The following is a 12972-nucleotide window of genomic DNA, read 5'->3' on the forward strand; positions in this document are numbered from 1 at the left end:
TATATCTCCACATTGATATGGTACTCTTATTCCCTGTATATATCTCCACATTGATCTGGTACTGGTACTCCCTGTATATATCTCTACATGTATCTAGTACTTCATGTATATATCTCCACGTTGATCTGGTACTGGCACTCCCTGTATATATCTCCACATTGATCTGGTAGTGGTACTCCCTGTTTATATCTCCACATTGATCTGGTGCTGGTGCTCCCTGTATATAGCTCCACATTGATCTGGTACTGGTACTCCCTGTATATAGCTCCACATTGATCTGGTACTTCCTGTATATAGCTCCACATTGATCTGGTACTGGTCCTCCCTGTATATATCTCCACATTGATCTGGTACTGGTACTTCCTGTATATATCTCCACATTTATCTGATACTTCATGTATGTATCTCCACATTGATCTGTTACTGGTACTCCCTGTATATATCTCAACATTGATCTGGTACTCCCTGTATATATCTCCACATTGATCTGGTAATCCCTGTATATAGCTCCACATTGATCTGGTACTGGTACTTCCTGTATATATCTCCACATATATCTGGTACTCCCTGTATATAGCTTCACATTGACCTGGTACTGGTACTCCCTGTATATATCTCCACATTGATCTGGTACTGGTACTCCCTGTATATATCTCCACATTGATCTGGTACTGGTACTTCCTGTATATATCTCCACATTGATCTGGTACTCCCTGTATATAGCTTCACATTGACCTGGTACTGGTACTCCCTGTATATATCTCCACATTGATCTGGTACTGGTACTCCCTGTATATATCTCCACATTGATCTAGTACTGGTACTCCTTGTATATATCTCCACATTGATATGGTACTCTTATTCCCTGTATATATCTCCACATTGATCTGGTACTGGTACTCCCTGTATATATCTCTACATGTATCTAGTACTTCATGTATATATCTCCACGTTGATCTGGTACTGGCACTCCCTGTATATATCTCCACATTGATCTGGTAGTTGTACTCCCTGTTTATATCTCCACATTGATCTGGTGCTGGTGCTCCCTGTATATAGCTCCACATTGATCTGGTACTGGTACTCCCTGTATATAGCTCCACATTGATCTGGTACTGGTACTCCCTGTATATATCTCCACATTGATCTGGTACTGGTACTCCCTGTATATATCTCCACATTGATCTAGTACTGGTACTCCTTGTATACATCTCCACATTGATCTGGTACTGGCACTCCCTGTATATATCTCCACATTGATTTGGTACTCCCTGTATATTTGTCCACATTGATTTGGTACTGGTACTCCCTGTATATAGCTCCACATTGATCTGGTACTGGTACTTCCTGTATATATCTCCACATTGATCTGGTACTGGTACTCCCCACATATATCTCCACATTGATCTAGTACTGGTACTCCCTGTATATATCTCCACATTGATCTGTTACTGGTAGTCCCTGTATATTTCTCCATATTGATCTGGTACTGGTACTCCCTGTATATATCTCCACATTGATATGGTACTGGTTCTCCCTGTATATATCTCCACATTGATTTGGTACTGGTACTACCTGTATATATCTCCACATTTATCTGGTACTTCATGTATATATCTCCACATTGATCTGTTACTGGTACTTCCTGTATGTATCTCCACATTGATCTGATACTCCCTGTATATATCTCCACATTGATCTGGTACTGGTACTTCCTGTATATATCTCCACATTGATATGGTACTGGTACTCCCTGTATATATCTCAACATTGATCTGGTACTCCCTGTATATATCTCCACATTGATCTGGTAATCCCTGTATATATCTCCACATTGATCTGATACTCCCTGTATATATCTCCACATTGATCTGGTACTCCCTGTATATATCTCCACATTGATCTGGTACTCCCTGTATATATCTCCACATTGATCTGGTACTCCCTGTATATATCTCCACATTGATCTGATACTCCCTGTATATATCTCCACATTGATCTGGTACTGGTACTTCCTGTATATATCTCCACATTGATATGGTACTCTTACTCCCTGTATATATCTCCACATTGATCTGGTACTGGTACTCCCTGTATATATCTCTACATGTATCTAGTACTTCATGTATATATCTCCACGTTGATCTGGTACTGGCACTCCCTGTATATATCTCCACATTGATCTGGTAGTGGTACTCCCTGTTTATATCTCCACATTGATCTGGTGCTGGTGCTCCCTGTATATAGCTCCACATTGATCTGGTACTGGTACTCCCTGTATATAGCTCCACATTGATCTGGTACTGGTACTCCCTGTATATATCTCCACATTGATCTGGTACTGGTACTCCCTGTATATATCTCCACATTGATCTAGTACTGGTACTCCTTGTATACATCTCCACATTGATCTGGTACTGGCACTCCCTGTATATATCTCCACATTGATCTGGTACTGGTACTCCCTGTATATTTGTCCACATTGATTTGGTACTGGTACTCCCTGTATATAGCTCCACATTGATCTGGTACTGGTACTTCATGTATATATCTCCACATTGATCTGGTACTGGTACTCCCCACATATATCTCCACATTGATCTAGTACTGGTACTCCCTGTATATATCTCCACATTGGTCTGTTACTGGTAGTCCCTGTATATTTCTCCATATTGATCTGGTACTGGTACTCCCTGTATATATCTCCACATTGATCTGCTACTGGTACTTCCTGTATATAGCTCCACATTGATCTTGTACTGGTACTCCCTATATATATCTCCACATTGATCTGCTACTGGTACTCCCTGTATATATCTCCACATTGATCTGGTACTGGTACTCCCTGTATATATCTCCACATTGATCTGGTACTGGTACACCCTGTATATATCTCCACATTGATCTGGTACTGGTACTTCCTGTATATATCTCCACATTGATATGGTACTCTTACTCCCTGTATATATCTCCACATTGATCTGGTACTGGTACTCCCTGTATATATCTCTACATTTATCTAGTACTTCATGTATATATCTCCACTTTGATCTGGTACTCCCTGTATATATCTCCACATTGATCTGGTACTGGTACTTCCTGTATATATCTCCACATTGATCTGGTACTCCCTGTATATATCTCCACATTGATCTGGGACTGGTACTCCCTATTTATTTTTCCACATTGATCTGGTACTCCCTGTATATAGCTCCACATTGATCTGGTACTCCCTGTATATAGCTCCATATTGATCTGGTACTCCCTGTATGTAGCTCCACATTGATCTGGTACTCCCTGTATATAGCTCCATATTGATCTGGTACTCCCTGTATATAGCTCCATATTGATCTGGTACTCCCTGTATATAGCTCCACATTGATCTGGTAGTGGTACTCCCTGTTTATAGCTCCATATTGATCTGGTACTCCCTGTATATATCTCCACATTGATCTGGTACTGGTACTCCCTATATATAGCTCCACATTGATCTTGTACTCCCTGTATATAGCTCCACATTGATCTGGTACTCCCTGTAAATAGATCCACATTATCTGGTACTCCCTGTATATAGCTCCAAATTTATCTGGTACTCCCTGTATATATCTCCACATTGATCTGGTACTGGTACTCCCTGTCATTAGCTCCCCATATATCTGGTACTCCTTGTATATAGCTCCACATTGATCTGGTTCTCCCTGTATATATCTCCACATTGATCTGGTTCTCCCTGTATATATCTCCACATTGATCTGGTACTGGTACTCCCTGTCTATAGCTCCACTTTGATCTGGTACTCCTTGTATATAGCTCCACATTGATCTGGTACTCCCTGTATATAGCTCCACATTGATCTGGTACTGGTACTCCCTGTATATAGCTCCACATTGATCTGGTACTGGTACTCCCTGTATATATCTCCACATTGATCTGGTGCTGGTACTCCCTGTATATATCTCCACATTGATCTGGTACTGGTACTTCCTGTATATATCTCCACATTGATCTGGTACTGGTACTCCCTGTATATATCTCCACATTGATCTGGTACTGGTACTTCCTGTATATATCTCCACATTGATCTGGTACGGGTACTTCCTGTATATATCTCCACATGGATCTGGTACTGGTACTCCCTGTATATAGCTCCACATTGATCTGGTACTGGTACTCCCTGTATATATCTCCACATTGATCTGGCACGGGTACTTCCTGTATATATCTCCACATTGATCTGGTACTCCCTGTATATATCTCCACATTGATCTGGTACTTCCTGTATATATCTCCACATTGATCTGGTACTGGTACTCCCTGTATATATCTCCACATTGATCTGGTACGGGATCTCCCTGTATTTATCTCCACATTGATCTGGTACTCCCTGTATATAGCTCCACATTAATTTGGTACTCCCTGTATATATCTCCACATTGATCTGATACTCCCTGTATATATCTCCACATTGATCTGGTACTCCCTGTATATAGCTCCACATTGATTTGGTACTCCCTGTATATATCTCCACATTGATCTGGTACTCCCTGTATATATCTCCACATTGATCTGGTACTCCCTGTATATAGCTCCACATTGATCTGATACTCCCTGTATATATCTCCACATTGATCTGGTACTGGTACTTCCTCTATATATCTCCACATTGATCTGGTACTGGTACTTCCTGTATATATCTCCACATTGATCTGGTACTGGTACTTCCTGTATATATCTCCACATTGATCTGGTACTGGTACTTCCTGTATATAGCTCCACATTGATCTGATACTCCCTGTATATATCTCCACATTGATCTGGCACTTCCTCTATGATCAGTACTGTAGCTCCATGTTAATATTTTTATTTTCATTATTATTATTTAACTCTGCATCGTTGGGAAGGGCTTGTCAGAAAACATTTCACGGTCAAATCTACAGTATACAATCTACTGTATCTGCCTATGCTGCTCTGTACCATCACTCATTCATATATCCTTATGTACATATTCTTTATCCCCTCACACTGTGTACAAGACAGTAGTTTTGGAATTGTTAGTTAGATTACTTGTTGGTTATTACTGCATTGTCGGAACTAGAAGCACAAGCATTTCGCTACACTCGCATTAACATCTGCTAACCATGTGTATGTGACAAATAAAATTTGATTTGATTTGATTTATACCCGTTGTATGTTACTAATAACATTTTATTTTTATATGATTTCTCTCTCTCTTTCTTTCTCTCTCCCCCTGTCATTTCTCTGTAGTTGCTCTGTGTTCCTACTGGATCAAGTCAGCCATGAGCTGGTTGCCAAGGTTTTTGATGGGGGCGTGGTCAGTGATGATGAGGTAAAACACACATCTAGAACTTCTCTGTTTGATATTGATGATTATGATGATGATGATGAAGATGTTAATATCATAATCATGATGAAGACTAAGACTAAGATTTTAAAGATGGTCTCTGTGTGTGTGTGTGTGTGTGTGCGTGTGCGTGTGCGTGTGCGTGCGTGCGTGCGTGTGTAGAAGGAGTTCCGTATCCCTGCAGACCAGGGCATAGCGGGTCATGTAGCTATGACTGGGCAGATCCTGAACATTAAGGATGCGTACTCCCACCCTCTGTTCTACCGAGGAGTGGACGACAGCACCGGGTTTAGAACACGCAACATCCTCTGCTTCCCCATCAAGGACGAGAACAACGGTGACAACTGAATTAACACGACACTGGAGTAAACAACTGAACTAACACTACACTGGAGTAAACAACTGAATTAACAATACACTGGAGTAAACAACTGAACTAACACTACACTGGAGTAAACAACTGAATTTACACTGGAGTAAAGAACTGAATTAACACTACACTGGAGTAAACAACTGAACTAACACTACACTGGAGTAAACAACTGAATTTACACTACACTGGAGTAAACAACTGAACTAACACTACACTGGAGTAAACAACTGAATTTACACTGGAGTAAAGAACTGAATTAACACTACACTGGAGTTAACAACTGAATTAACACTACACTGGAGTAAACAACTGAATTTACACTACACTGGAGTTAACAACTGAATTAACACTACACTGGAGTTAACAACTGAATTAACAATACACTGGAGTAAACAACTGAACTAACACTACACTGGAGTAAACAACTGAATTAACACTACACTGGAGTAAACAACTGAATTAACAATACACTGGAGTAAACAACTGAACTAACACTACACTGGAGTAAACAACTGAATTTACACTGGAGTAAAGAACTGAATTAACACTACACTGGAGTTAACAACTGAATTAACACTACACTGGAGTAAACAACTGAATTTACACTACACTGGAGTTAACAACTGAACTAACACTACACTGGAGTAAACAACTAAACTAACACTACACTGGAGTAAACAACTAAACTAACACTACACTGGAGTTAACAACTGAACTAACACTACACTGGAGTAAACAACTAAACTAACACTACACTGGAGTAAACAACTGAATTAACACTACACTGGAGTAAACAACTGAACTAACACTACACTGGAGTAAACAACTGAATTAACAATACACTGGAGTAAACAACTGAACTAACACTACACTGGAGTAAACAACTGAACTAACACTACACTGGAGTTAACAACTGAATTTACACTACACTGGAGTTAACAACTGAACTAACACTACACTGGAGTTAACAACTGAACTAACACTACACTGGAGTAAACAACTAAACTAACACTACACTGGAGTAAACAACTAAACTAACACTACACTGGAGTAAACAACTGAACTAACACTACACTGGAGTAAACAACTAAACTAACACTACACTGGAGTAAACAACTGAACTAACACTACACTGGAGTACACAATTCGATACACAGGACAGCTCCTGGAGTGAGGAGCTGCTCTCTACCTCTATGCTGCTCCATCTCTCATCTTTCTCTTTCTCTCTTTCTCTCTCTCACAATTACATTTCCATTTCAATTCAAGGGGCTTTATTGTCATGGGAAACATACACTCCCGTTCAAAAGTTTGGGGTCACTTTGAAATTACCTTTTCCATTAAAATAACATCAAATTGAAATACAGTGTAGACATTGTTAATGATAATGCTCAGAATGGCCAGAAACAAAGAACTTTCTTCTGAAACTCGTCAGTCTATTCTTGTTCTGAGAAATGAAGAATATTCCATCTGAGAAATTGAGAAACAGACGCCTCACAAGTCCTAATCTGGCAGCTTCATTAAATAGTACCCGCAAAACACAAGTCTCAACGTCAACAGTGAAGAGGCGACTCCGAGTTGCAAAGAAAAAGCCATATTTCAGACTGGCCAATAAAAGAAAAGATTAAGATGGGCAAAAGAACACAGACACTGGACACTGCTGGCCTTCTGCCTAGAAGGATCCCGGAGTCGCCTCTTCACTGTTGATGTTTAGACATGTGTTTTGTGGGTACTATTTAATGAAGCTGCCAGTTGAAGACTTGTGAGGCGTCTGTTTCTCAAACTAAACATCCTAATGTACTTGTCCTCTTGCTCAGTTGTGCACCGGAGCCTCCCACTCCTCTTTCTATTCTGGTTAGAGCTAGTTTGTTCTGTGAAGGGAGTAGTACTCAGTTTATACCAGATCTTCAATTTATTGGCAATTTCTTGCATGGAATAGCCTTAATTTCTCTGAACAATAATGTTCTTTGTTTCTGGCCATTTTGAGCCTGTAATCAAACCCACAAATGCTGATGCTCCAGATACTCTACTAGTCTAAAGAAGACCAGTTGTATTGCTTCTTTAATCAGAACAACATTTTTCAGCTGTGCTAACATATTTGCAAAAGGGTTTTCTAATGATCAATTAGCCTTTTAAAATGATAAATTTGGATTAGCTAACACAAAGTGCCATTGGAACGCAGGAGTGATGGTTGCTGATAATGGGCCTCTGAGGTATTAGATATTCCATAAATAATGTACAGTTTCCAGCTACAGTAGTCATTTACAACATTAACAATGTCTATACTGTATTTCTGATCAATTTGATGTTATTTTAATGGACAAAAAAATGTGCTCTTTCAAAAACAAGGACATTTCTAAGTGACCCCAAACTTTTGAACGGTAGTGTACTGTATGTTTACATTGCCAAAGCAAGTGAAATAGATAATAAACAAAAGGGAATTAAAAATACAAAATTAACAGGTCTAAATTACACTTTTAGAAGTTCCGAAATATATTTTACGTCATATTAACTACAAAAGGGAAAATAAATAAACATAAATTTGTGTCGTATTTACAATGGTGTTTGTTCTTCACTGGTTGCTCTCTTTCTTTCCCTCTCTCTTTCTCTCTTTCTCATGCTCTTCCTCTCTCTTTGTCTTTGTCTTTCTCTCTCTCTTTCTCTCTTTCTCTCTCTCTCTCTCGCTCTTTCTCTCTCTTCCTCTCTCTCTCTCTCTCTCTCTCTCTCTCTCTCTCTCTCTCTCTCTCTCTCTCTCTCTCTCTCTCTCTCTCTCTCTCTCTCTCTCTCACAGAGGTTATTGGGGTGGCTGAGTTGGTCAATAAGACTAATGGACCATGGTTTAACCGCTTCGATGAGGACCTGGCCACTGCTTTCTCCATCTACTGTGGAATCAGCATCGCACACGTGAGTCAGACAGGCCATCTAAAGAGACATAATAACCGCTGACCTCTGACACTCTAGTCATGACTGAGTCACAAAGTGTGTTTTAAACAGTAGAATAAGATACAGTAGGATGTTAGGGCCCTGTTGCTGTGGTATGGATTTAGTTGTCGTTGACTGAGTGGTCTCTCCTGTATAATAATGTGGTTGACTGACTGGTCTCTCCTGTGTAATGATGTGGTTGACTGACTGGTCTCTCCTGTATAATGATGTGGTTGACTAACTGGCCCCTCCTGTATAATAATGTGGTTGACTGACTGGTCTCTCCTGTGTAATAATGTGGTTGACTGACTGGTCTCTCCTGTGTAATAATGTGGTTGACTAACTGGTCTCTCCTGTGTAATAATGTGGTTGACTGACTGGTCTCTCCTGTATAATGATGTGGTTGACTAACTGGCCCCTCCTGTATAATAATGTGGTTGACTGACTGGTCTCTCCTGTATAATAATGTGGTTGACTGAGTGGTCTCTCCTGTATAATGATGTGGTTGACTAACTGGCCCCTCCTGTATAATAATGTGGTTGACTGACTAGTCTCTCCTGTGTAATAATGTGGTTGACTGGCTGGTCTCTCCTGTGTAATAATGTGGTTGACTGACTGGTCTCTCCTGTGTAATAATGTGGTTGACTGACTGGTCTCTCCTGTGTAATGATGTGGTTGTGGTTGACTAACTGGTCTCTCCTGTGTAATGATGTGGTTGACTGACTGGTCTCTCCTGTATAATAATGTGGTTGACTGAGTGATCTCTCCTATGTAATGATGTGGTTGACTGACTGGTCTCTCCTGTGTAATGATGTGGTTGACTGACTGGTCTCTCCTGTGTAATGATGTGGTTGACTGACTGGTCCCTCCTGTGTAATGATGTGGTTGTGGTTGACTAACTGGTCTCTCCTGTGTAATAATGTGGTTGACTGACTGGTCTCTCCTGTGTAATAATGTGGTTGACTGACTGGTCTCTCCTGTATAATAATGTGGTTGACTGACTGGTCTCTCCTGTGCAATGATGTGGTTGTGGTTGACTAACTGGTCTCTCCTGTGTAATGATGTGGTTGACTGACTGGTCTCTCCTGTATAATAATGTGGTTGACTGACTGGTCTCTCCTGTGTACTGATGTGGTTGTGGTTGACTGACTGGTCTCTCCTGTGTAATGATGTGGTTGTGGTTGACTGACTGGTCTCTCCTGTGTAATGATGTGGTTGTGGTTGACTAACTGGTCTCTCCTGTGTAATGATGTGGTTGACTGACTGGTCTCTCCTGTGTAATGATGTGGTTGACTGACTGGTCTCTCCTGTGTAATGATGTGGTTGTGGTTGACTGACTGGTCTCTCCTGTGTAATGATGTGGTTGTGGTTGACTAACTGGTCTCTCCTGTGTAATGATGTGGTTGACTGACTGGTCTCTCCTGTGTAATGATGTGGTTGTGGTTGACTGAGTGGTCTCGCCTGTGTAATAAAGTGGTTGACTGACTGGTCTCTCCTGTGTAATAATGTGGTTGTGGTTGACTGAGTGGTCTCTCCTGTGTAATGATGTGGTTGTGGTTGACTGAGTGGTCTATCCTGTGTAATGATGTGGTTGACTGAGTGGTCTCTCTTGTGTAATGATGTGGTTGTGGTTGACTGACTGGTCTCTCCTGTGTAATGATGTGGTTGACTGACAGGTCTCTCCTGTATAATAATGTGGTTGACTAACTGGTCTCTCCTGTGTAATAATGTGGTTGTGGTTGACTAACTGGTCTCTCCTGTGTAATGATGTGGTTGACTGAGTGGTCTCTCCTGTGTAATAATGTGGTTGACTAACTGGTCTCTCCTGTGTAATAATGTGGTTGTGGTTGACTAACTGGTCTCTCCTGTGTAATGATGTGGTTGACTAACTGGTCTCTCCTGTGCAATAATGTGGTTGACTAACTGGTCTCTCCTGTGTAATGATGTGGTTGACTAACTGGTCTCTCCTGTGTAATGATGTGGTTGACTGACTGGTCCCTCCTGTATAATAATGTGGTTGACTGACTGGTCTCTCCTGTGTAATGATGTGGTTGTGGTTGACTAACTGGTCTCTCCTGTGTAATGATGTGGTTGACTGACGGGTCTCTCCTGTGTAATAATGTGGTTGACTGACTGGTCTCTCCTGTGTACTGATGTGGTTGTGGTTGACTGACTGGTCTCTCCTGTGTAATGATGTGGTTGTGGTTGACTGACTGGTCTCTCCTGTGTGTTCAGTCTCTTCTGTATAAGAAGGTCCATGAGGCTCAGTTCAGATCCCACCTGGCCAACGAGATGATGATGTACCACATGAAGGTGAAACACACATACTAACCCACACAGCACACACACACACACACATCCAGTGCAGCAGTAATGTGATTGTGTGTGTGTGTGTGTGTGTGTGTGTGTGTGTGTGTGTGTGTGTGTGGGCGTGGGCGTGTGCGTGTAGGTGTCAGCAGAGGAGGTGACCCAGCTGTTGGTAACTGGGCTGGAGCCAGTGGAAGAGATTCATCCCTTATTCGCTGAGTTCACCTACACACCCCGTTCACTACCTGATGACAACACACCCATGGTAATACAGAGGAAGAGTGTGTGTGTTTACGTGCACATCCATAGAGATGTATAGTTTCAGTTTCAAGTTTTAAATGTCACATGCACACGTACAGTGAAATGCCTTTTCTTGCAACCCCCACAATGCAGTAATCAATAACAATGTGATACAAACAAATAACAAGGTAGAACAAAAACACACAAGATATAAAAATAAAAATAAGAAATAAGAAGATCTAGATAAAGTAAGTAAGCGTAGTATTTACAGGGCCAGTTCCAGTACTGTATTTACAATGTGCAAGGATACTGGATCGATAGAGGACTCAACTTGGAAATAACCTGTTTTAGCATGGACATTGCCATTGAGGGCTTCCACCATTTTAAAGTAGGCGATTCCTATGTGTTGGGAGTAAATCAGCCAATGAACAGGGCATTGCATTTTTCTTCTGATTGGGTGCTATAGTTTGTAAATGGTTTACTACCGCAATCTAGTGGCCACAACAAATTAATGACATGATTTGGTTCAGGATTTGATATCTGCAGGTGGTAGTAAATCACCAATATGGGCTTTACACTTTTTTCAAATATAAAATAAGAAAGTTGACTACTTTAAAATGGAGGTAGCCTCAAAGGCGCACCCATTCTGTCACAGATCCTATAATGGTGTAGACACAAAGATAAGACCTCTTTCCATCTCTGTGTGCACATCCAACAATCTTCCTCAGAATAACACAGTTTTGACCAATACGAGTAAAACTGATTTGGGAAGTATCCAGCCAGATGATCACAGTTCCTGTGTCTGATCTCTTCCCCTCCTGTGTGTCCAGGGCATCCTGAGTATGTTTGAGGACATGGGCTTCATCAACGCCTATAAGATTGACCTGCACACTCTGGCCAGGTACCTTTCACTCTCTCTCTTTCTCTCCAGTCCACTCACTGTCTGTGTGTCTGAAGAGGTGGCTATGGTGATGAAGTGGTTGTTATGGTGATTGATTGTGTGGTTGTCATGGTTTCAGGTTCTGTCTGATGGTAAAGAAGGGTTACAGAGATCCTCCCTATCACAACTGGACACATGCCTTCTCGGTCTCTCACTTCTGTTATCTCCTCTACAAGAACCTGGGCCTGGCCAACTACCTGGAGTAAGTAGACATACTACACCATATAGCATATACCCTAAATACTACACCATCTACCCTATACCCTAACCCTACATAATACACCATCTACCCTATACCCTACCCCTACATAATACACCATCTACCCTGTACCCTACATACTATACCCTAACCCTACATACTACACCATCTACCCTATACACTAACCCTACATAATACACCATCTACCCTATACACTAACCCTACATAATACACCATCTACCCTGTACCCTACATACTATACCCTAACCCTACATACTACACCATCTACCCTATACACTAACCCTACATAATACACCATCTACCCTATACCCTAACCCTACATACTACACCATCTACCCTATACCCTAACCCTACATACTACACCATCTACGCTATACCCTAACCCTACATAATACACCATCTACCCTATACCCTAACCCTACATACTACACCATCTACCCTATACCCTAACCCTACATACTACACCATCTACCCTATACACTAACCCTACATAATACACCATCTACCCTATACCCTACCCCTACATACTACACCATCTACCCTATACCCTAACCCCATATACTACACTATCTACCCTGTACCCTACATACTATACCCTAACCCTACATAAT

At 41.1% G+C, this 12972-nt stretch overlaps 1 protein-coding gene across 1 annotated transcript in view; it reads left to right on the forward strand.

Annotated features, from left to right (window-relative positions):
• LOC139386189 (cGMP-dependent 3',5'-cyclic phosphodiesterase-like) overlaps positions 1-12972 on the forward strand; it is a 228160-nt gene that overhangs the window by 203141 nt on the left and 12047 nt on the right. Inside the window, exons 16-22 of the mRNA XM_071131660.1 lie at positions 5266-5347; positions 5525-5699; positions 8524-8636; positions 10890-10967; positions 11104-11226; positions 12032-12102; positions 12221-12343. Of these exons, the coding sequence (XP_070987761.1) occupies positions 5266-5347; positions 5525-5699; positions 8524-8636; positions 10890-10967; positions 11104-11226; positions 12032-12102; positions 12221-12343 (765 nt within the window). The remainder of the gene's footprint in view (positions 1-5265; positions 5348-5524; positions 5700-8523; positions 8637-10889; positions 10968-11103; positions 11227-12031; positions 12103-12220; positions 12344-12972) is intronic.

This window comes from Oncorhynchus clarkii, chromosome 27 (genome assembly GCF_045791955.1).
Source record: "Oncorhynchus clarkii lewisi isolate Uvic-CL-2024 chromosome 27, UVic_Ocla_1.0, whole genome shotgun sequence".
In the NCBI taxonomy this organism is placed as follows: Eukaryota; Metazoa; Chordata; class Actinopteri; order Salmoniformes; family Salmonidae; genus Oncorhynchus; species Oncorhynchus clarkii.